General features: G+C 41.5%; 11 protein-coding genes and 1 pseudogene across 12 annotated transcripts; 3 read left to right on the top strand and 9 right to left on the bottom strand.

Moving 5' to 3' along the window:
• Positions 1-135: 135 nt before the first annotated feature.
• On the top strand, positions 136-3732 carry HER1 (Her1p; the record flags this gene model as incomplete). Its single annotated transcript, XM_447880.1, has 1 exon — positions 136-3732. The coding sequence occupies one exon, from the start codon at positions 136-138 to the stop codon at positions 3730-3732; it is 3597 nt and encodes a 1198-aa protein (XP_447880.1).
• Positions 3733-4122: 390 nt separating this feature from the next.
• MCP1 (Mcp1p) lies at positions 4123-4989 on the bottom strand (the record flags this gene model as incomplete). Its single annotated transcript, XM_447879.1, has 1 exon — positions 4123-4989. One exon carries the CDS (start codon positions 4987-4989, stop codon positions 4123-4125), a length of 867 nt encoding a protein of 288 aa, XP_447879.1.
• Positions 4990-5352: 363 nt separating this feature from the next.
• On the bottom strand, positions 5353-5700 carry GVI51_J03817 (uncharacterized protein; the record flags this gene model as incomplete). Its single annotated transcript, XM_447878.1, has 1 exon — positions 5353-5700. The coding sequence occupies one exon, from the start codon at positions 5698-5700 to the stop codon at positions 5353-5355; it is 348 nt and encodes a 115-aa protein (XP_447878.1).
• A 446-nt stretch (positions 5701-6146) lies between these two features.
• GVI51_J03795 (WD40 repeat domain-containing protein) lies at positions 6147-7454 on the top strand (the record flags this gene model as incomplete). Its single annotated transcript, XM_447877.1, has 1 exon — positions 6147-7454. The coding sequence occupies one exon, from the start codon at positions 6147-6149 to the stop codon at positions 7452-7454; it is 1308 nt and encodes a 435-aa protein (XP_447877.1).
• A 170-nt stretch (positions 7455-7624) lies between these two features.
• On the bottom strand, positions 7625-8512 carry GVI51_J03773 (uncharacterized protein; the record flags this gene model as incomplete). Its single annotated transcript, XM_447876.1, has 1 exon — positions 7625-8512. The coding sequence occupies one exon, from the start codon at positions 8510-8512 to the stop codon at positions 7625-7627; it is 888 nt and encodes a 295-aa protein (XP_447876.1).
• Positions 8513-8816: 304 nt separating this feature from the next.
• HES1 (oxysterol-binding protein related protein HES1) lies at positions 8817-10118 on the bottom strand (the record flags this gene model as incomplete). Its single annotated transcript, XM_447875.1, has 1 exon — positions 8817-10118. The coding sequence occupies one exon, from the start codon at positions 10116-10118 to the stop codon at positions 8817-8819; it is 1302 nt and encodes a 433-aa protein (XP_447875.1).
• A 738-nt stretch (positions 10119-10856) lies between these two features.
• DFR1 (dihydrofolate reductase) lies at positions 10857-11510 on the bottom strand (the record flags this gene model as incomplete). Its single annotated transcript, XM_447874.1, has 1 exon — positions 10857-11510. One exon carries the CDS (start codon positions 11508-11510, stop codon positions 10857-10859), a length of 654 nt encoding a protein of 217 aa, XP_447874.1.
• A 1266-nt stretch (positions 11511-12776) lies between these two features.
• Positions 12777-14762, bottom strand: KIN4 (putative serine/threonine protein kinase KIN4; the record flags this gene model as incomplete). The annotated part of the gene is made up of 1 exon (XM_447873.1): positions 12777-14762. One exon carries the CDS (start codon positions 14760-14762, stop codon positions 12777-12779), a length of 1986 nt encoding a protein of 661 aa, XP_447873.1.
• Positions 14763-15485: 723 nt separating this feature from the next.
• MGE1 (mitochondrial nucleotide exchange factor MGE1) lies at positions 15486-16181 on the bottom strand (the record flags this gene model as incomplete). The annotated part of the gene is made up of 1 exon (XM_447872.1): positions 15486-16181. The coding sequence occupies one exon, from the start codon at positions 16179-16181 to the stop codon at positions 15486-15488; it is 696 nt and encodes a 231-aa protein (XP_447872.1).
• A 324-nt stretch (positions 16182-16505) lies between these two features.
• Positions 16506-17909, bottom strand: MKK1 (mitogen-activated protein kinase kinase MKK1; the record flags this gene model as incomplete). Its single annotated transcript, XM_447871.1, has 1 exon — positions 16506-17909. The coding sequence occupies one exon, from the start codon at positions 17907-17909 to the stop codon at positions 16506-16508; it is 1404 nt and encodes a 467-aa protein (XP_447871.1).
• A 285-nt stretch (positions 17910-18194) lies between these two features.
• GVI51_J03641 (WD40 repeat domain-containing protein) lies at positions 18195-19457 on the bottom strand (the record flags this gene model as incomplete). The annotated part of the gene is made up of 1 exon (XM_447870.1): positions 18195-19457. One exon carries the CDS (start codon positions 19455-19457, stop codon positions 18195-18197), a length of 1263 nt encoding a protein of 420 aa, XP_447870.1.
• A 259-nt stretch (positions 19458-19716) lies between these two features.
• Positions 19717-21325, top strand: GVI51_J03619 (annotated as a pseudogene). Its single transcript has one exon. A coding segment is annotated over exon 1 (1609 nt).
• Positions 21326-21552: the final 227 nt, after the last annotated feature.

Below are 21552 nucleotides of genomic sequence, written 5' to 3'. Positions count from 1 at the left end.
TCTTGCGTTATTTCTACTGCATGATAAAAGGGGTGATCTGGACGTCCGTGGCTACAGCCTTCAAGTTTAAATATATATATACATAGGTTAGTTTAATTTGTTACTAGGCATACTGGGTAAAGGAAAGCACCAACGATGGCTTCGATTGAAGTGCTCAAGAACCAGGTAGATGTGCAGATAGAGTGGCTGTACAAGGGGAAGAAGCGCAAGCTGCCCAAGGCAGGGAGTGTGGATCCCATGCGCAGCGATCCCATGGACGGGAACAGGCTCGGGAGGAGGGCTACGATCTCTGTGCGGGAGACCATGCCAGAGGGCGTGGCGAGGAGGCGACCCAGGTCTAGCTCAATCTCAAACGGTGACCTCTCGAATGACAAAAGTGCGCAACGGGAGGCGCCCGCTACGGATTACTCAAGGAGGCACAGCGTGTCCCACAGCGAGAAGGAGAAGAAGAAATCCATATTTGGGTCACTATTCGGTAAGAAGAGCGACAGTACTGATAAGAAACCCCCACAGTCGAGTGCGAAGTCACCCGTGTCGGTGAAAACCAGTACTTCCTCTGCGTCCCCAACCGCTTCTGTACCAATTAACATCAACGTCAACCGTGAAAAGCCTAAATCCCACGAACCGAAGTCTCCTAGCTCACCACTTAGATTATTTCATTTTGGACAGTCCAATTCTGAGAGTCACGCGGCTCCAATCTCAAGGGGCTCGCCTTCTCCCTCCATGGATCCACTCGATGAAAGAATTGAAAGCTCAAAACATCACCATAGTCATCATGACCAAGGGCAAAGCAGAGACAAAGAATCGATTGAAAAATTGAATAAAATTGACTTGAAGAGAGTCTCTTTTGCCTTGGACAAATTCCATCATGAACCAGCACAACAGCTTCCTTCCAGGAAACCCAAGATGGGAGATATCGTGGTGCCTGAAGACATGATCAGCGAAGAACCTAAGATATCTGTAGGTATTACTACGACTTCAGATAATAAAGCCTCTTCTGCCCCAAAACGTAAATATAGCAAGGATTCACAGGAGTACAAAATGGTTTTGGAAAACTACAAGAGGTTGCAGAAAGAGTCAGAGAGGCAGCAACTAGAAGCTCATCGAGTAGCTGAGAGAATTGCCAACGAGGTGACTGGTTATAGAATTAGATCTGGCTCCCTTTTTGAAGCGGCACATAACGCTGTTGTTAACAAAGTTTTGAGCCCTTCAAGTCCAACTGAAGCGTCTGTGATCGACTCTGATCCCACTGTTGCTCTTGACTCGCGTGTAGCTGAACTGACAATTGATAAACCTATACATGCTCACGAAACTTTTTTTGAGACAGAAGGTTATGACTCTTCGACGTCTCAGGTAAACTCAAACCCTGATCTACATCAACATCATCATGAGCTACCTTTGGATGTTGTATACACAAGATGTTGTCATCTAAGAGAAATATTGCCTATTCCATCAACTTTAAGGCAAGTAAAAGGTAAGACTGCTCCCTTACAAACTCTTAAGTTTTTGAATCCTAAACCTACACTCATTGATATTCTTTCTTTCTGTGATTTTATTTCAATTACGCCTATTCAAGTTGTTGTTTTTGATAATGTTGCACTAAATTCAGATATGATCCAAATTGTATTGTCCTCTTTAATTAACTCAAAATCCATAGAAAAGCTGGGCATTCGTAATGTTGTTTTAAGTTCCAAGGACTGGGAGATGCTTTGTAAATTTTTATTGGTTAACAAGTCCATTATTCGCCTCGATCTTTCCCAGACAAAGATTAAGCCTGATCTACCCGCAGAATGTTATCGCCATAATATGAACTGGAAATTGTTCTGCAATGTATTACGTGAACGCACTGGGAGACCTTTAGAAGAGTTGTTGTTGAATGGTGTCCATTTTGATGAAATGAGTTTTGATGACTATCAAGATTTGTTGCTAACTTTTGCTAGTAAAAATTCAAGTCCAAATAAAAGACTTGGTATGGCAGCTGCATCTTTCTCAGAAAAATGTATGTCATTTCTATTTGATGTTATTTCTCAATTCAGTGTTCAAGGTGTTGACTTGGGATTTAATGAATTGGAGCCTTATATCCATATTATCATTGACAAACTTTCAACGTTACCTTACAATAACTTGGAATATTTCACACTAAACAGCTCTTCGTTTTCATGTACTCAAAATATTGGATCGTTGTTGAAGTACCTGTCTAGGCTTCCTAATTTAAGATTTTTGGATATGAGTAACATACCAGAGATGTTTCCTTCGGTATTTGCATATCTCTACAAGTATTTGCCTTTATTTCCATCTCTTCAGAGAATACACTTTGATTCAAATTGTTTGACATATAAACAATGTATCATGCTTTGTGAGATACTGCAAAAATGTCCCAAACTGGCACATGTTTCAATGAAAAACGAACTCACATACCCTGAAGCTATCAAGGATCAAGAGAAGGAAGATGGATCGGATGATAAATCAACGAAAGAATTTGCAGCCCGGACTTTAGGAGCAACATTGTATGGATTTTGTAGAGATAGATCAACCTTATTGGGTTTGGACGTTGATTATGGTGATATATCAGATGAAATTCAATCTAGAATAGCAGTAACATTGATGATTAACATGAAAAAAACTATTGATTCAAACTTTTCTCAGGATGAAGTAACATCACAAGATGATTTGTTGTTTGATGGTAAAGTCATTTCTGAAAACGCAGAAGGAATATTGCATCGTTTGACTAGTAATTTGGGAGACCAATCAGATCCAACAAAAATGTATTTACTAAAGAAATTTGTTGAGAAGATTGAAAGTTTACATTATGAAGTCCAAAAGAAGATCGATATTATGTTTGAGAAACGAGAAACTGGTACATTACCATTAAAAGAGAAGGAAAACTTGTTAAGATTAGTTTTGCTAGAAAAAAATTTATCCAACATAATGCAACTATTTGCATCAACTTCGTCAATGAAAATTATGGAGACCCCTGAAGCCGAATTGATTGGAAAGGCCAATTTTGCCGATGACAGTAACGACAGCGCTGATGAAAAAAATAACTCCACTAATACGAGTCACATCCGTCCATTCCTAAAACACTTGGATTCTGATAGGATATTTGGGTTTGCTAGTCACCATTCACCTAAGTCCCCAGATGTGGATGCTAGTCAAATACCACATTCTATGGCTACCGAATCAGGAAAGGTTGTGGATGCGACAACTGGTAAAGCGCTACTTTATAAAACCTCATCAAGTACTTCCTTGTTAGTTAAGAAGCAGGAGCATGAAGAAGGTGAATTCCATAAGTGGGGTTTTTTTGTTCACCAGAAGGGGACTACTAATCCTGATACCGATGATAAGAAAAGTGGACCTGAAAAAACTCCTAATGTATCGGAAAACACTAATGCACCAGAAAGAGTTACTGTGCCAAAAATACAAACTGTGCCTTCAGGTAATGAATTAAGAGAAGCTATTATCAAGGCTAAAGGTATTGATAGTATCGAGGATCTAATAAAGAAAGTTAGTAAGGATGATCATGGTTTGAAGAAAATCTATGGTGAGTCCTTGAAACCGTTCCCCATTTTGGGAGCTCAAGATGTGGACTATACTTCACGCAACGCATCTGAGGGTAATACCGAAGCTTCTGGAAGATCAACTTCTACCGATTCTAAAACGGATGAATTGGTGACAGAGAAGTATGATGAGCTATTAAACTCTATATCACAAAAGAGAACTAGCAAGCAATGATTTATTTTATTTTGTTTTTTTTTCAATTTTCTTCTTTATGCTGCATCCATTCTACTTTATTTATATTGTTTACTGTTATGTGTTCATGAGACATCAGTTTATATTATTATGTTGATAAACGTTCACGAAGTACATTTATTAAGCATGAGTGGAGTATTTAGAGCCGCTTTAGTCCCAGTTGTATGGAATAACTATGTTAATATTCAAAATTCATTTAATTAATCATGTTCATTAGAATCAGTCAATAATATATAATTTAATGCCCTGCATTTAAAAAATTTTATATAATTCGCATACGATATTTAGAGCCACTATATGGGAGACCACAATATACAGTAGTATAATAGAGAGCTTTTTTAATGTTGTTTTCAATTCATTTCTATTGTAAACTCAAGTTCTCAAGAAATTTAATTTAGTGAAAATATCATTAAATTGAGACCAGTCAGATGAGAATGACTTGGCATTTGATAGTCTTAGAATCGATAAAAATCCGGCAATACTCAAACCAGAGATAATCCTGGAAGCGTTCTTTCTCTTCTTCATGTCTTTGACATCGAGCAATCTACAAGCTCCAGCAACAATATGATAAGAAGCGGCAGAAATTAACGCGGATAGCGGAATTATACCGGCAAACCAACGAATCCACCACTCACTAGCTCTCAACAGCTGTTTGACAAAGTCGAACCCTGTGGCAGGCTCACCCAAACTCTCTGGAACCCATTTCATTATCAGCAAGTGATATAGCACTAATGGTGTTAGAACATATCCGGACATTGACAAAGGTGAAAGAGTGAACTGTTTGTAAATTCCAAACAAGTAGCCAGAAATACCACCAGTCAATCCAATGTCATCTTGAGATGTGGTATGTTTGTGCTGGTGGTGGAGATGGTATTTCTCCTTCAGCACATGACTCTTGTAAAGCTTCCAGCCACGTAGCAAGACGCCGCTTGCAATGTGGGTTAGCAATGAAGCGATCAGTATCTTGGACGCAGCCTGAGGAACCCACTTGTGTACTGCGGTCAGGAACGAGTCTGGGGCAGTCTCTGGGTTAACCAATGGTGTAATCATCGTATTAACCGCATGGACCGGGAAATATAGTGCCATTGGCACAATCGATAGTCTTTGTAGCTTGAACAAAGCATGAACCACAGTAGTAGTGGAGACCTCAATACCCAGGATCTTTCTAGGGTTGTAAGAGATAGGCCTCTCGTCTGGTTTTAGTGGTGTAGGTGATACTTCTTTAAGATTCTTAGACATTTTTTATAGTTGTTTTTATGTTTTAGTCTTGGTGTGGTACAAAGGATCATCTATATACCAAATAACTATGAAATTATACTTGTATTTATATACTATGCAACAATATGGAATTTAATAAGGGGATACATGTATCTAATATAATTGGACAGCTTTGGCAATGATCAATTTAACAACTGGGACCGCTTCACCCCCCCTTAAAACCGATAAATGAAACCCGTTCAAGAAATATAATATAAGTTGATAGAATGGAACTCGAAATCCGAGTGGGATGGAGAAATTACAATGGTACTTTGACATTTACCAGACTTGAGGATGAGTGTTCTCTTTGTCGAGGGGGGAAGTGATGAGCAAAGGGGAGTTAAATTAGGGTAGTCGTGTGTCAAAACTTAGGCATGTGATTCCGAATTTTGGCGGATATATACTGTTTGAGATAGTCCCAACAAGCTGTTTGTAACTGTATTGTATATGTGGCTCATACACTATTGCTCTACTTGTACCAACTCCTTCTTCAAGACTACTGTACCCGGCAATAATACCCTCGGGTAAGCGTTGTATACTATATCCTTCAAACGTACTTGTATTACGATCAGTCCAACTATTCACTACAACCATAAGAGACCATACTCCATTCTTGTACCACTTCCGACAATACTTATTCCACTGAACTGGCCCCGGCTGACTGATATTAGCTCTGTAAGCTGCATAGAACATGCTTACTCATCGAGATCGGCTTCTCAGCAGGAAAAAAAAGAAACGAAAAGTATTAATAGCTAAATTAGGCACAGAGAGGTTCGTACACCCTTGGAGAAAGCTTCTTTCTTCGGCTTAGAAGACGCTGTGCAACTTTAAAAATTCTTGGAAGGAAAGCACAAGAAAAAAAAAGAAAGAAACTTCGGTATCGAGGAACTGAGTACCCATTGTTCCCATTTGCGAAGAGAATCAGTATTGGTACATCGATTGATTCTGAATCAGACACCCAAGGCCCTTGCCAGGAGGAGAGAGAGGGGGTGTGGGGACGTCTGGTGGATGGTAAAATTTTAGTTATATTTATATAGTATTTATCTGGGCTTTTAGAGGTTCTCTAGTGGAGGAGCACTTGGACTTGGGACATAACGAGTGAAACCAGTGGGTAATACAGATACTAGACTGTAAGTAAGATGCTACATAACAGAAGGCCTAACCTTTACCAGCACATTTCTGAGTTCACGCCAAAGTTTGTGAACAAGCTCAGTGCTGGGCATGCTGACAGAACGCTGGCTTGGAGACACGATGTTATTCCAGACAAGAGCAACAAGAACTTCTCTACTACTTTGATATACTCTCAAGGCAGTGACATATACGAGTTCAAAGGTGTTTTCCCTTTGGACATCCTGCCATACACTCCTGTTGAAGAGCAAGCCTCTGACGAAAGTGCCAAGGTTGAAGAAGGTAAATACGGTATTGTGCAGGATGCAGATGTTGTGAACAGTGCCAAGTGGGTATATCAAGGTGAGACTGTCGCCAAGATGACTTACCTTGATGATTTAAACGACAACGCATTGATTGCGATGTCCAAGAATGGTTCTTTGGCTTGGTTCAAGGACGATTGCAAAGTGCCAGTTCATATCGTCCAGGAGATGATGGGACCATCTACTAGCTTTGCTAGTATGCATTCTGGACAGAAACCAGCAGAATTGGCTGTTTCTGATTTCTCTCTATCAATGGACAGTGAAACCATTGTAAAATCGCAAAGCAACGGCTACGAAGAAGAAAGTATCTTGAAGATTATTGATAACTCGGGCAAACCTGGTGAAATCTTACGCACAATGAAAGTCCCTGGAACTGTAGTTACACACACGGTCAGATTCTTCGATAATCATCTATTTGCATCCTGCTCTGACGATAACGTTATCAGATTTTGGGATACTAGAACAGATGATAAGCCAATCTGGATTTTGAGTGAACCACAAAATGGTAGATTGACAACTTTCGATGTCTCGCCAATAACTGAAAACCTGTTTGCAACTGGTTTCAGCACGGGTTTGATTAAATTATGGGATGCCCGTGCTACATATGAAGCAACTCAAGATTTATCCTACAGACAAAATGGTGAAGACCCAATTCAAGTTGAGATGGCAAAGGTGTTTCATTCTGGTGGTGATTCGGTCGTTGATATCAAGTTTTCCGAAACTTCTTCTAGTGAATTTGTCACTGTGGGTGGTTCCGGTAACATTTATCACTGGGATATGGAATATCTATTCTCTAGAAATGATGATGACAACGAGGATTATCTGCCAAGCTTGGAACCAGAAGAATTACAAAGTCACTGTTTGAAGTTCTGCCAACCAAGCCGTGTTAAGAGCGGCTCCAGAAACACTGTAGCTTTGCATCCTATGGTGCACGACCTGAGCGCTACTATTTCATCCAAGAACTCCATTACTGTTTACAAGCCCTTTGATGGAACTGAATTCAGTAAGAACGACTGAATTATCCTCAATCTGAAAACATTTATTCTTTGTGTTGACGTTTATCTATCATTACGTTTTAGCACTAAATTTTGCATTACTATCTATTATAATATGTTAAATATTTATGTCTATCGGTATTTATATCTAAAAATTGTTATTGAACGTTATTTATTATGCTGTACAATCTTTTACCATGGTGTATGTCCAACAATATGTTTCTGTAAAAATTCTTCATCGCTATAATTTTCCAGTCCTTTTAGGATATTGAGTATTTCATATTTTGGCTGTTTGTTGAACGGATTCCTAGATTGTTTCTTATCCAGCAAAGGTGATCTTCTTCCATAATAATCATTTTGAAATAATGCTGCTGCATTCTTTTTTTCCATAGCAGATAGAGTACTAAAATATACCTCTAGTTGTTCTGAATTATATCCTGTTGGTGATGGCTCTATTGAAATATAGTTTATATTCTTAAAGTCAATAGCCTTAGCGTGTAAGTCCAGGTATCTTGATTGTTTGAAGCCAAATCCTACAATGGTCATCTTTTTAGGATAATTTCCATTCACAGCTTGGAATTGTCCTAATGAATAAAGAAGGTTATCAAATGAGTCTAACGCGTATTCTTCAAGAGTAATCCGATGGGATTCGAAGAGTTGATCTAATGTAATTTCCTGATCTCTCATTTTACTTATGATTGATTGAATAAGCTTCAATATCTCACTATCAATGTTGCCAAAAATGCCATTCACTACATTAATGTCGTCAATGGATTGCTTTATTATCCTATACATCAACAATTGATAGCTTTGTGCTTCTGAGACTGGACCAGCCTCTGCCTTCGTTTGTGAACCACTAAAGATAAGTGTTGAATTTGCAAAATCACTTAGTAAAGTATCCAAACCTGCCAGTCCATGCTTTATAAAGCTTAAATGGTCTCTTCCCTCGTACTGAAATGGTGCAAGAAACCATTGTTCTGGATCTTGTCCTAAATGAATATAATCACTGCAACTGGTGAAGTAATTCCAAATAGAATGGCATGGGACCATTATGGCATGATCCTTTCGAAGTGAACTCATTTGGCCTTTGAACTTGGATAGCTTAGTGCTTGACCAGGTGTTGCCAGAGATTGATTTGTTGTCTAAACTATTCCGACTCTTTTTCTGTGTCTTAGATCATCGCTTCAAATATTGATAACTTTAGAACAACATTGAAAGAAAGTAAGGCTAACTACATCCAGTTAATTTATAAAAATTATTAAATGATCTCAATGTCAAGATACATATATGTATATATATATTAGGAACCTGAATCTAATTATTCCCATTCTCTTCTATTAGTATACTATTAAAACTTAAAACAATGTCCCGATGACATCGAATATTAAACTGTAATTTCATCATCTGCCACCCACTTGCTATGGTCAAATCTCCAATGTTTAGCTGAAGAATTGGCCTTCTGGTCCTCTCGATCATTAACCAAAGTACCACTTGGTACATTCTTTATCGATAATCCCAACTCGTTAGCTAAGGTCAAGAACAAATCTTTATCCTTCATGTTTTGAGAGTAATCAACCTCATTAAACCATCTTCTCTTCCATGTAGTGCCATTTGCAGCTTCCTCCTTTCTCATTTCTCTTTGTTTGTTCTCTAGAGCAGATTTAGTTTTGTTGATCAAACCGTAGTCACCTAGTCTAATAGCATCTGCAACATCCTTCCATGCTCTTCTACTTTCTAATGGATGCTGTTTGTCAATGGTTTTCACTTGTAGACTTTCAGTTGCGGTAATGTTTGTGTCATGGAACAAAACTGGTGCGGATTGCTTACCATTAGGTAGATTCTTTACAATTTTTGAGCTACCTGACCATTGACCTGATATAACATAAAGAGGAGTACCATTGTTCTTCAAATCAGCACCAGATTTGTAGACTTTGGCTTTGAAAGAGTTCTTTTGTCCACTGAAATAACCTCTACCGGAGTACTCGAACTGACAACACATACCAGTTGTGGATTGTATATATGATTTACCTTCCAGTTCAACAAATGGAGAAGCCATTAGTATACCTTCAATATGCAAAGGCGGTGGGATGACTAAATAAGTCTCTTTGTCTCCAATTGTCAATAAGTTGTGCCCATATTGTTTCACATTTAGTGTAAGAGTCTTAGATATGCTAGACTTGATGTTATTGTAACCCTCAATTTTGACATTGTTCTTTTCATTATATATACTGTAAGCAGACATTGGAGGATGGTGGGATACCTGTTCACTCAGCAATATAGTTTCACCGAAATGAGGATATGTCTTGCTTTCCCATTTACCAACAAACAATTCACCTAGGAAGGGGTTTAATGGTTTCTTTTCAGACCCAGACTTCTCACTACGTGAGCTGTATTGTGATCTTAAAGTAGAGAGAAACCATTTTATCACAGCCAGCATGCGAGCAGCTTCTGGAGAATCGATGTCCGGGTCGCATTGTCCCATTCTTTCCTTATAGTTAGTCTCATTGATGAATGATGGTTCTAAAAATAAGTCTGGGTGCTCTGCCCAATATTGACAGAATTCTACTAGAGAAACTGGTGAAAGAATAAAAGGCGGTGCTGATAAGGCGGAAAGATCACCATTAAATGATGCCAAAGACTTCAAAAAGGTTGTCCAAGTGGAAGAGCTAGCTCTGTCTTGTGTCATTATAAATTATTTGGTGATGCTTGTGAGTAGTTGGCAAATAAATCGTTATTCTTAACAATGTATAGCCAAGAATGTATGGTAGAAGAGGTTGATGAAAGCATTACATTAATGGTGGCCCTTATAATTGTTGTTGGTATATATACTAGGATTCAAAAATAGTTAATTCAATAATATCCAAATATTTATTAATTGGAGCGAGTTCCTTGTTCGAATAGGGCTTAGCAATGTTGTTCAACATTAATTTACAGTATGAGTTGTATAGTGCCGACCCGAAATAATGTTTACGACCAACGTACTCAAACGAAGTCACGAAGTTAAAAGTAATTTTGTATCCCAATGGCATTAATGATTGTAGAGCTCAGGGAGGTATACAGCATATCAACTCCGTTTAGTTATCACATATCCGTGAGGGGTCTCGAAATGTTGATCACAGAATCCTTTTAAAACAATGGATGATCAAACGAGCCATTGTAACTAAACGATGGATCTGTCCCTGGAAGAGTAATTCAACAGATCATGTACCGGAACGACGACACACCTCTTCGCTGAAATTTTGCCATTTATGTATCAATAATATGTCGAATTGCTTCCTTACTATTATTTGTATATTTACCACATTTGACTGTTTTTTGCTTCTAAAAACCTTATACAAAGCGAGAACCTTGGGATCAACTAAGGCCAATGCTATTCCTTCTTATTACTTAGATTTGATGTGTAAAATGCAGCAGTTTGCACTATCTATTTTTTAGTGTACAGTGTAAAGTAGAATTGATAGCCCTTTTCCTGGACAGGAAGGCCTTTGACCAGTTCACCATTCCATTCCTGGGAAGTAAGTCTTCCTTCCAATTGTATTGAAGATGGTAAGAAGTCTACTAATTTATCAGAGTTGTCGTAGAATCTCTGTTCCAATTCTTGTTTTTGTAGGAAAGTGTCCATTTGTGGGATGGTGGTCTCTGGCAGCGGCATAATCTTTGTGATGAGCCAGTGGTCAGCCAGATCCATTGATTGACGGTAGATTTCTCCACCACCAATGATATATATGCGTTCAATCTTGTTCTCGTTAGCTAGGGACGATTGCAATGCTGTTAAGCAGTTGCGCAGCGAATTGGAGTGGTAAATACCGTCCTCCACTTTGCGTAGTTCGCCATCGAAGCTTCTTGACACTACGACGTTGATTCTCTTGGGCAATGGTCTGAATTTCTGAGGAATTGATTCCCATGTCTTTCTGCCCATGATAACTACATTTTGTTTGCTGTTATCGTTGGTCAATGTAGTGACTTCTCTAAAATATTTCATCTCCTTGGCTAGTCTCCAAGGCAAATTACCTTGGAAACCGATGCCCATCTCTGGCAGCAGCGCTGCTACTATCCCTACCACTGGAACTTTCGACATTGTGTTGGTGGGTACTTAAGTGATGTACTTAAAAAGGTTCTTTCCCGTTTCTTATCAAAGGGTTCTTGTTCTTATATATAAATCGTGGGCATCGTTGTTCTTATCTTGCACATCGCATCTCCGGCAGTGCTCATAGCAAAATTGCAATACAGAGTCAAAATTAAATATTACATCAATATACAATTTTTTCTTATTTCATGCTAGTGTTGGTAATCAAGCCTTTGATTACAATTACAACCTAGGAAAGAAATAAAAACAACTTGTCAGACTGCCATTTGTACCCACCCAAGACCCAAACAGAGAAGATGTCCCGAAAGATATCAACTCCTAGGCCATAAAAACTTGTCCCTTCCACGAAGAGAAGTACACAAGATGGGTAAAGATCATCGCGCCATTTTGAAGGGGTCGAAGAGGTCGTCCACCCGCAAGACCGAAGTCCTGTGGGCATCAAACCAATTCTATACGCAAACAGCAAAACGTAAGGGTTGGGCGAAGGGACAGTACAGATGACCGAACCGCTTAGGATTACGGAACCAAACTGCATCTTCCTTTCGGAAGAGATGTCACCTCCATTGGGTTTGTTTCTCACTCTGGGGTACAAAGGTTCTGTGGCTCATCAACCAAGTTGGATTCAGTGGCTCTTTTGAAGAGTCAAAGAGTGACGATTCCTATAGAAATGATCCTACTATAGAATGTGTTAGTCAAATGGTGCTCAAATTTAAATTGAAAATAGCATAAAACCACTGCAATGTGTGAATCCAAAGTCACATTTGTCTGGAAAGTAACAATATTTATCACTGGAATGCTATTGGGAATTGGAAACTTATGGGTAAGTTACATACTGAAGTACGTCGACACTTTTTTTATGAAAGAAACAAGAAGTAAAACTAGAATAGAAGAACAATGACAGAAACTATAAACCATGAATCAAGCTGGCCTTTATATATGTTTTCATAATCGTGCTGTACGGTGAAAATTTTTCAGAAAATGCAGTGAGCCCTACAGTTGCGGGTAACATATGTGGATACCATTGGGACAGTTAGGGTTTCAGCCATACAGTTAGGGCATTTTTTGGACTGTTTGGCGGTATAGTTTGCTCTGTTGCTCTGTTCTTCCATAGTTTGTTCTGTATTGTGTTATGTAGGTATCTAGTATTGTTGGGTTTTCTACTAATCTCAATTGCAGTACGTTTACGCTTTTATATTACTTTTAATGAGGATAAAGTGGGGGTATCAATTAAGGATATGTTATATGAATATATAGGTTTCACATTCTCATGCTTCTCCGTTTGAAGAAGTCGATGACTCTTCTAGCAGTGGACTTATCTCCGCCCGCTGAAGGGCCCATCATTGAGGCTCTGTGATTTCTCTTGTTCTCCGTAGTGTCCGTATGGTGGACTACTGAAGGTATAGAAGGTGGCACCGTGGCTGATTCTTCTTTCGAGGATGGAGTCACGGACACCTTGGAGTCATTATGGAGGGATGTCTTGGACCCGTTATTTGTGTAAAAGGAGAGAAGACTGAATCTCTTGTTCTTCTTGGAATCGCTAGACTTAGCAGTAGCGTTGCTGCGCAGACTCGACATGCGTGATTTGTCTGATGTCAGCGGTTGTTCTCGAACTCTGTTTTTCTCCAATTGCAAACCATGCTCGTCAGTGACCACTTGGCTCTGGTCTCGCTGTGGTGTTGGTGCCACTGGGTTGTTGCTTGTGCTTGTGGAGTATGGATGCTTTGAGTTATCATTCTCATCTGAGTTAGTTAAGTTTAGGACGATTGGAGAGAAGTTGTTTGCAGATCTGTTGATATCTACAGGGTAGTAAGACGTGGGGCGGGGTTTCCTGTGATGTGAACTGGTACGTGCCACAGTCTCTAGGTTATTATCTTCTGTTGTGTCATCCTTATCCTTATTGGGCGATCCCATCACAGTTGCCAAATTACTTTCATGTTTATTTTGAACAGCATGTCTCGCTGATTCGATGGCATTTGGATCATCTGACATAGAATGTCTTGGAGCATATGATGCAGATCTTGCAGAGTAGGTCCTAGAATTGATGAATACGTTAGCTAAAGGTTGCCTGTTCGGTATACTGTGTTGTGCATCATCGGTGGTATTTGACGTGTCCATTGCTTTATTCACCATATCAGACCTGACTGGTTGGTTAACGGATGAATTTTCCTGCTCTGTTTCAAAATGTTGTGATGTTCTGCTAACTCTCTTTGTATGATCCAATTGTACATTTGCACTATTCTTTATAAGTTTATCCCACTGCGATGTGCTAACTGCCAAAAACGGCCTATGTGGTTTTAGCCATTCATGTCTGTGGATATACTGCATATTCACTCTCTTATTAGGGTCTGGAACCAGTATCTTCCTTAGTAAATCTCTGGGTATCGGTGTGATATACTCTGGAAACTTTAGTGGAGTTCTCGTTATGTATTGGTAAAGTTTGCCGATGTCATCTCCTTCAGGATTTGTAGAATCGTCATCCCACGGTAGATATCCGGCCAACATTGCATACAAAATGATACCGCAGGACCAGACGTCTGCTTTTCTAGCAACATAAGGTCTGGTACTTATCACCAATTCAGGTGCCGCGTAGCAGGGAGAACCACACGATGTCTTCATGTATTCGTTGTCCGGTAAAAACTCGTTGACAAAACCAAAATCCGTTATCACTAAATTCTCATTTTTATCCAGAAGCAAGTTTTCTAACTTCAAATCCCTATGTACTAGATTCTTCGAGTGCATGTATGTAACACCACTTATTAATTGAGCAAAAAGTCTGCATGCAGTTGACTCTTTCAATCTTCTCTTCCGTTGAATATATTTGTAGAATTCACCACCAGAAGCATATTCCAGTACTATTCCGATATACTTTGAATTCTGTAGCACTTCTTCGAGTCTCACTACATTAGGGTGTGTCAAGTGTTTCAAAGCATTGATCTCCCTGTATATTTTAATCTCCTTCTCTGAGTTCTTGACTATGGTGTCTCTCCTGATAAGCTTGATGGCCACCTGCTTGGAGACCGCAGGACGTTGCTCAGGACCCGTAGATGGCGTTCTCGTCCAACCTAGCTTCACTTTCCCAAACTCACCTTCGCCTAGAGTAGAACCAACAATATATGGACCAAAAGTCACGTGCTTCTTACCCCTACTACTCATGGAATTCCTAGGAGCGGCTGAATATGGGTTCCGCGTGTAGTGCACCTCGGGTCCTCCACCATAAGTATGCCTCTTCGGTATTGTCGCCATGGCTGTCCAGTTCTGAATTAAATTTCTATGTTGCTGCACGCCAGATCTCAGTTTCTAAAAATAACTAGACTCCCGAACTTCCAGAATTTCTCGGTTGCTAAACTTCCAGGTTTACGCGTCTTACTCTCGTAACTCGAATATTTGATGGTTTCCAAGATAGAACTATCCAGCAAAACTGCTTTATCAAGCTATGTTGCTGTCATTGCCTGTTGAAACGCCTATTTCTGATTTTTCTGGCGTCTCGGGATCTTTGAGAAGTCCCAATGGCCATTATGTGTACGTTCTTGGTGATGTTACTTGAGACTGCTATAAAGACTATGGACTGCTGCTAAGATGGTGTGTCGATTATGGTATCATTTTGCGGTCGGGGGGGAGGGGAAGGGATGATATTAGCCTCCTAGGGCTTTGTATTACTAGTATTATATATATCATTAGTATTATATATTTGAAACTGGTCTTTTTGACATGAGATATGTACATGGTTAAAAAATTAGGTTCTCTCTATTTCCCTCCAGTGAATGAGAAGGAAGTAAAAATAGTCTTTGGGGGTCTTTTTCTAATATGTTACTAACACAGAATTGCAATATGGAGCATTAAAAGAGAAAACATGGCATTTCGTTGGATCATCAAACATTACAATTGGGTGGGGGATGGTTTTCAATACAAAAAAGAAAAATAAAAATAGAACAAAACATGTGAAAATGCAACTTATGCAAATGGCATTCAGTCCTCCTTGACAACACCAACCTTAGCTGGTCTAATGACTCTCTCGTTCAGGGTGTAACCTAGTTGTTGGACGTGGAAGACGGTACCTGGCTCTTTGTCTGGTTGTGCAAGTTCGAAAGTGGCCTCATGCTTGTTTGGATCAAAACGCTCACCTAGTGGGTCCAGCTTCTCGATACCGTACTTCTTCAAAGTCTTCTCGAAGACGTCTCTGGTCATCTTGACACCAGTGTATAGGTCACTGATCTCCTTAGATTTCTCTAGATCTTCCTCTTTGAAGGCACCCAACGCATGTCCAAAGTTATCCACGGATTCCAATAGATCCTTTGCGAATTTCTGCAAAGCGTAACTCTTGGCCTTCTCAACGTCCTTCTTGGTAACTTCTTGCAAGTTTCTGAAATCAGCAACAGACCTCAATAGCCTGTCCTTCAACTCAGCAGCCTCTTTAGTCTTCTTGTCCAATTGCTCTTGCAAATCCTTGAGCTTCTGCTCCTCAGCACTGAGGTTCTGCTCCTCAGCCTTCTCCTCGGCCTTCTCGCCGGCTTTCTCACTAGCCTTGGCATCCTCAGAGTAAAAACGCATCATGGACATGGCGTTTCTGTTCATCAATGGAACAGTCCTAGCAGGAGCAGCCAAGGCCACTCTAGAAACTCTGGAAACTCTGGAAATTCTGGAAACGTTACTGAAAGCTCTCATCCTGGCGTATCACTTGACTCGTTGCCCTGTTGATGTGGTTACAATCAATAACAACAGCTACGCCATTTTATGATTTGAAATATGAAGGAAACACCTTTACTGGCAAAGTGGAAGTCGTCCATTTGACAAAAAATTTGAGTCGTTATGCATGATTTCGTTGAGTCACCGTAATAAGAGGAACGAGGGATAAGAGAGTGAGCGATGATAAATGATCTTGCTATGTACTTATATAGTCTCGGAGGAGATGTTTGAGGCCTCCATTTTTGTGTTAAAGGGTATTTAATTGGTTTTTAGTATAAGAAATTAAGGTGTCTGTTTTCTTGATCACTTCTGCCAGCATTTAGTGATAAACTTCCTCATATCCACTTGTTTCTTCATCTGGCCCTGTATCCATGGGTGCTGGATCATCTGTCTTGGAGATGGTCTAGCACGGGCCTCCTTTCTGAGACAGTACTCGATGAAGGACTTGAAGGCCCTGCTCCACTTAATGTTCTTGTCGGGCTCGTCGTCTAAGTGTGGTGTGAATGTGAGGATAAGTGTTAGTAGCTCGATGGGTGCGATCGTTGTAGCCATCTTATCAGGTCCAAACGGGAAGTGGCCTTGTGCTACTTCTAATATCGTCAGCCCTAATGACCACACATCGCAGGTGACACTGTAGGGCTGGCCTTGAATTCTCTCTGGCGCCATGTAGTAAGACGTTCCTGTGAAGGTGGTAGCTAATGAGTTTACTGCTTCACCACTTACACCAAAGTCGCACAGTTTAACTTGACCGTCTTCATTGAGAAGGATATTTTGAGGTTTGATGTCTCTGTGGATAACTTTCTTCTCATGCAGATACGATAGGCCTCGCAGCACTGCTTCTGAGATTTTACCTAACACTTTCTCACTTATCCTCCCACCTCGACTAAGCAGCTCCTTGTATATGGCCTCCAGGGACTTCCCTCCCATGTATTCCATGGCTATGTATATACTAGAATTCTGCTCATCGGTGAACATACCGAAATACCGCACTATGTACTCGGACTTAAAACTCTTGTTAAATTGCAACTCTCTGAGCAACTGTTTCTGGAACTCAGGGTCGCCGTTCAGTATATTTATCGTCTTCAATGCAAACACTTTCTTTCCTGTCCTTAGCTTACACTTGGCCACCGAACCTCCGGCGCCTTCTCCTAGCACACCTTGTGTCTCTATCTCCGCGAGTAAATTCTTGCTGTGCCACACCTCTTCACTCAACTCATCAATGTCCTTACCCTGCGTCAATGACCTGGGCACCCGAGTTGCCAGGGCATCCTTCACCGCCGAATCCTCTGGTTCATCGATTTTGGGGCTCGTGATAGCACTCGAGCTCTGGTCATAGACAGATATCAGATTAGAGAAGAAGGAGTCAACAGACTGGTTGACAGCTGTGGTGTCATCCCGTTCCACACCGCGCGAACTTCCGCTCTGAGGACTCTCATCCTCCACCGAGAGCTGCTTCATCTTACGCACAAGCCCTTCCGTGGAGCTCGCCGCACTCAGCGGAACGTCCAGCTTCGGCAGCGGCGGCGGCATGGGCCTCTTCATGTTCGCAGACGTGGCACTCGACCCACGCGACGACGTAGCACTGAGCTTCCCAGTGGGACTCTCCCCAGGCACCGCAAGACTGACGTTGCTCAACGGAGGCAGCTTCAACCGCGGAGACCGCGCATTCTGCCTCGTAGACTCAGGTGGGCGGAACAATGAGGCCATCTTATACCTGTCCTTGCTTCACTTAAAGCTCTATGGAAACCACTGGAAGAACCTGGCCAGATAACCTAGTTAATGGATCCAGTTAATGGATCCAGATCAGCGATGCCCAACTTTTCAAAGCTTTCGAGGCCCAAATTTTTGCGGACAAAGTGATGATAATAGCGAGTGGCATAGTGAAGGCTTCGAAGTTTCGATTAAATACCTGGATATATATGGTAAGTACGTTACAATAAGTTATTGGGAGTCGTTTCAGTTTGCCTTGTGTTTGGCTTTAAATAAATATAACTAGTTGTTGTATGGCAGGTAAGTGGTGATCAAGGTGTCTGGGTCGACGTGGGCGACCAGACCCTCGATCACTGGGTGCCAAGCGACAGTGTTTCTTAGTCCGTAGGCGGTGGTGCTTCTTCTGGAGCCACCGGTGTGTAGGAAAGTTAGGGACTCGTTCTGTAGCTGCTCGGAGGCTTCTTGTGGGGCGTGGTTCTCAGGGTCGTAGTTGGAGAGGGCGTAGTCTGCGTCCCAGTGGTATACGTTGCCAGAGCCTCCGACTGTGAGGAACTCCGTTGGGCTGGTCGAGGAGAACTTCAGGTCGACCACGGAGTCGCCGCCGCGGTGGTACCAGTTGGCAATCTCCTTCTGGATAGGCTCCTCACCGTTCTGTCTGTTTGATAGGTCCAACGTGGCGTCCTCGACAGCACGGGCATCCCACAGCTTGACCACACCGGTACTGAAACCGGTTGCAAACAGGTTGCCAGACAGCTGGGAGACATCGAATGCGGTCAGGCTGCCGTTCTGTGGGTCGCTCAGCGACCACAATGGCTTGTCAGCGGTTCTGGTGTCCCAGAATCTGATAACGTTGTCGTCGGAGCAAGAGGCGAAGACGTGGTTGTCTAGGAACCTCACAGAGTGTGTCACAGTGGTGCCTGGGACACGGATCACACGCAACACTTCGCTGGGTTTGCCTGCATTGTCAATCAACTTAAGGATACTGTCTTCCTCGTCACCGTTGCTCTGAGACTTCACAATGGTCTCCTGGTCCAAGGACAAGGAGAAATCAGCAACGGCCAGGTTGTCCGGTCTGGTCAGCGAGTGGATGCTGGAGAACTTGGTAGAAGGGCCCATCATCTCCTGCACAATGTGCACTGGCACTTTAACACCTTCTGTGAACCACGCCAAAGAACCGTTCTTGGACATCGCAATCACATTGGTGTCCTCCTCCTCGCCCAGAAACTCCATCTTGGCCACAGTCTCACCTTGGTACACCCACTTGGGCTGCAATGGCACATTTTCCATGGCCTTAAACGCATCCCCATAGTCGCTCACGGGCTCCTTGTCCTCCGTGATCAGTGGGTAAGCACACTCCAGCTCATATATCTCTGACCCTTGCGAGTACAGCAGCTTCGTCTTCAACTCATGCGCATCCGTGTCCGGAACCAGCTCATTGCTGAACGCTAGGGACTTCAATTGGTTCTCAGCAGCAAAGGCCCTCGAGATAAACCTCGGCTTGATGCTCGAGATGTGTTCGTAAGTAGCAGTCTTGTTCCAAGTCATCGAATATCTGTGGGTCTGCTTGCTCTTCGCCCAGAATACCCCAGTCCTAATACAACAAGACCGGTTTATGTATTACTAAGACTAAGGGTCCCCGTCTCCCTCCCATTGTTCTTGCAGGTCATGGATCACTAGGATTTATTGTTTTGGTGCGATGAGGTTGCCAAAAGGCTTGAAAAGTGGACATCGAAGTATAAAAATATAAATAAAAATAGTTCGAGTAATTATCGAAGCCAGGACCAAGGACCACATAGCTGTAACGATGGGTGTTGCTGATTTGATTAAGAAGTTTGAGCAAATTTCTCAAGAGTCTCCCAAGACTGAGGTGAAGAAGCCCACGCCTGCTGTTGCTGAACCTTCTGATGCCACTGAAGCTACTGAAGCTACTGAAGCTACTGAAGCTACTGAAGCTTTGACTGACGAAAGTGCTGAACCAGCTGAACCAACCCCAGTTGAAGCTTCAGAAGAAACTCCAGTTGAAACTACTACAGAGGAAACTCCAGCTGAAGCTGCTCAAGAAGCTGAAGCTACCACCGAAGAAACTCCAGCTGAAACTGCTCAAGAAGCTGAAGCTAATACAGAGGAAACTCCAGCTGAAACTGCTGAAAATACTCCTGCAACTGATTCAGAAACTGCACCAGAAGAAACTCCAGCTCAAGAGGCCGAGAGTGAAAAGACTGAAGACGACCAAGAGGCTTCTGCTGAAGGTGACAACACACAGGAGAATTCTGAGCAATCTTCTAAAAGCAAGAAGAACAAGAAGAAGAAGAACAAGAAGAAGGCCAAGAAGGCTGCCGCAAAGGCTGCTACTGAGGGTGAAAACGGTTCCAATGAGGAGGAAACCCCATCTGATTCGCTTAGGCCTTGATCAATCAGAGAATAAAGAAGAAATCAAAGCAATTACACAGGACCTACACGAAGAGACCTTCGAAGGTATTGCTCATGAATCTGCTCCTAATGAGGTAGAGGGTACTTCAAGACTGGGTCGTGATAATCCATTTGAGTTTGGTAAAAGAAACCTAACTGAGGACTCTGACGTTTGGAACCACAACGCTTGGGATAACGTCGAGTGGGGTGAAGAACAGATCCAACAAGCTGAAGAAAAGATCAAACTCCAATACGATTGCCCTGTCTCAGAGTTCGACAAGGAGTTGTACAACAGTAACCCATCAAGATACTGGGACATTTTTTACAAGAATAACAAAGAGAACTTCTTCAAGGATAGAAAATGGTTACAAATTGAATTTCCAATTTTATACCAATCTACAAAGAAAGACGCAGGCCCAGTTACCATCTTCGAAATTGGTTGCGGTGCAGGTAACACTTTCTTCCCTATCTTGAATGAAAATGAGAATGAAAACTTGAGAATTATCGCTGCCGATTTTGCACCAAGGGCTGTTGAGTTGGTCAAGGAGTCTGAGAACTTCAATCCTAAGTATGGCCATGCCACTGTTTGGGATTTAGCCAACCCAGATGGTCAATTGCCCGACGGTGTTGAACCACATTCAGTGGACATTGCTGTGATGATCTTTGTCTTTAGTGCATTATCCCCATCACAATGGGACCATGCTATGGACAACTTGCATAACATATTAAAACCAGGTGGTAAGATCTTGTTCAGAGACTATGGCCGTTACGACCAAGTTCAAGTGAGATTTAAGAAGAACAGATTATTGGATGATAACTTCTATGTAAGAGGTGACGGTACGAGAGTTTACTTCTTCACCGAAGAAGAACTAAGAGACATCTTCACAAAGAAGTATTTCAAAGAGAACAAGATCGGAACAGATAGAAGATTATTGGTCAACAGAAAGAGACAGTTGAAGATGTACCGTTGCTGGCTGCAAGCTGTCTTCGATGTACCAAACTGAATCATTACAATCTGATGTCGTTGTTCACCACAACATTCCATAGTTATAGAAGCAAAGTAATGAAGGGAGTTTACATTTACTAATAAAAGTAACATGTGCATTAGATACCATACGTTTTCTCTCCACATTAGCATTGCTACTTTATTTAATAAACAGTAATCATATAACTTTTCTAACCTTTCGGTCCGAATTGCCAAAAACAGTGCATCTCCCATCCAAGTGAAACT

Source organism: Nakaseomyces glabratus, chromosome J (genome assembly GCF_010111755.1).
Source record: "Nakaseomyces glabratus chromosome J, complete sequence".
Classification (NCBI taxonomy): domain Eukaryota; kingdom Fungi; phylum Ascomycota; class Saccharomycetes; order Saccharomycetales; family Saccharomycetaceae; genus Nakaseomyces; species Nakaseomyces glabratus.
Note: the sequence above shows the minus strand (reverse complement) of the source record. Positions and strands in the feature narration are given on the sequence as shown.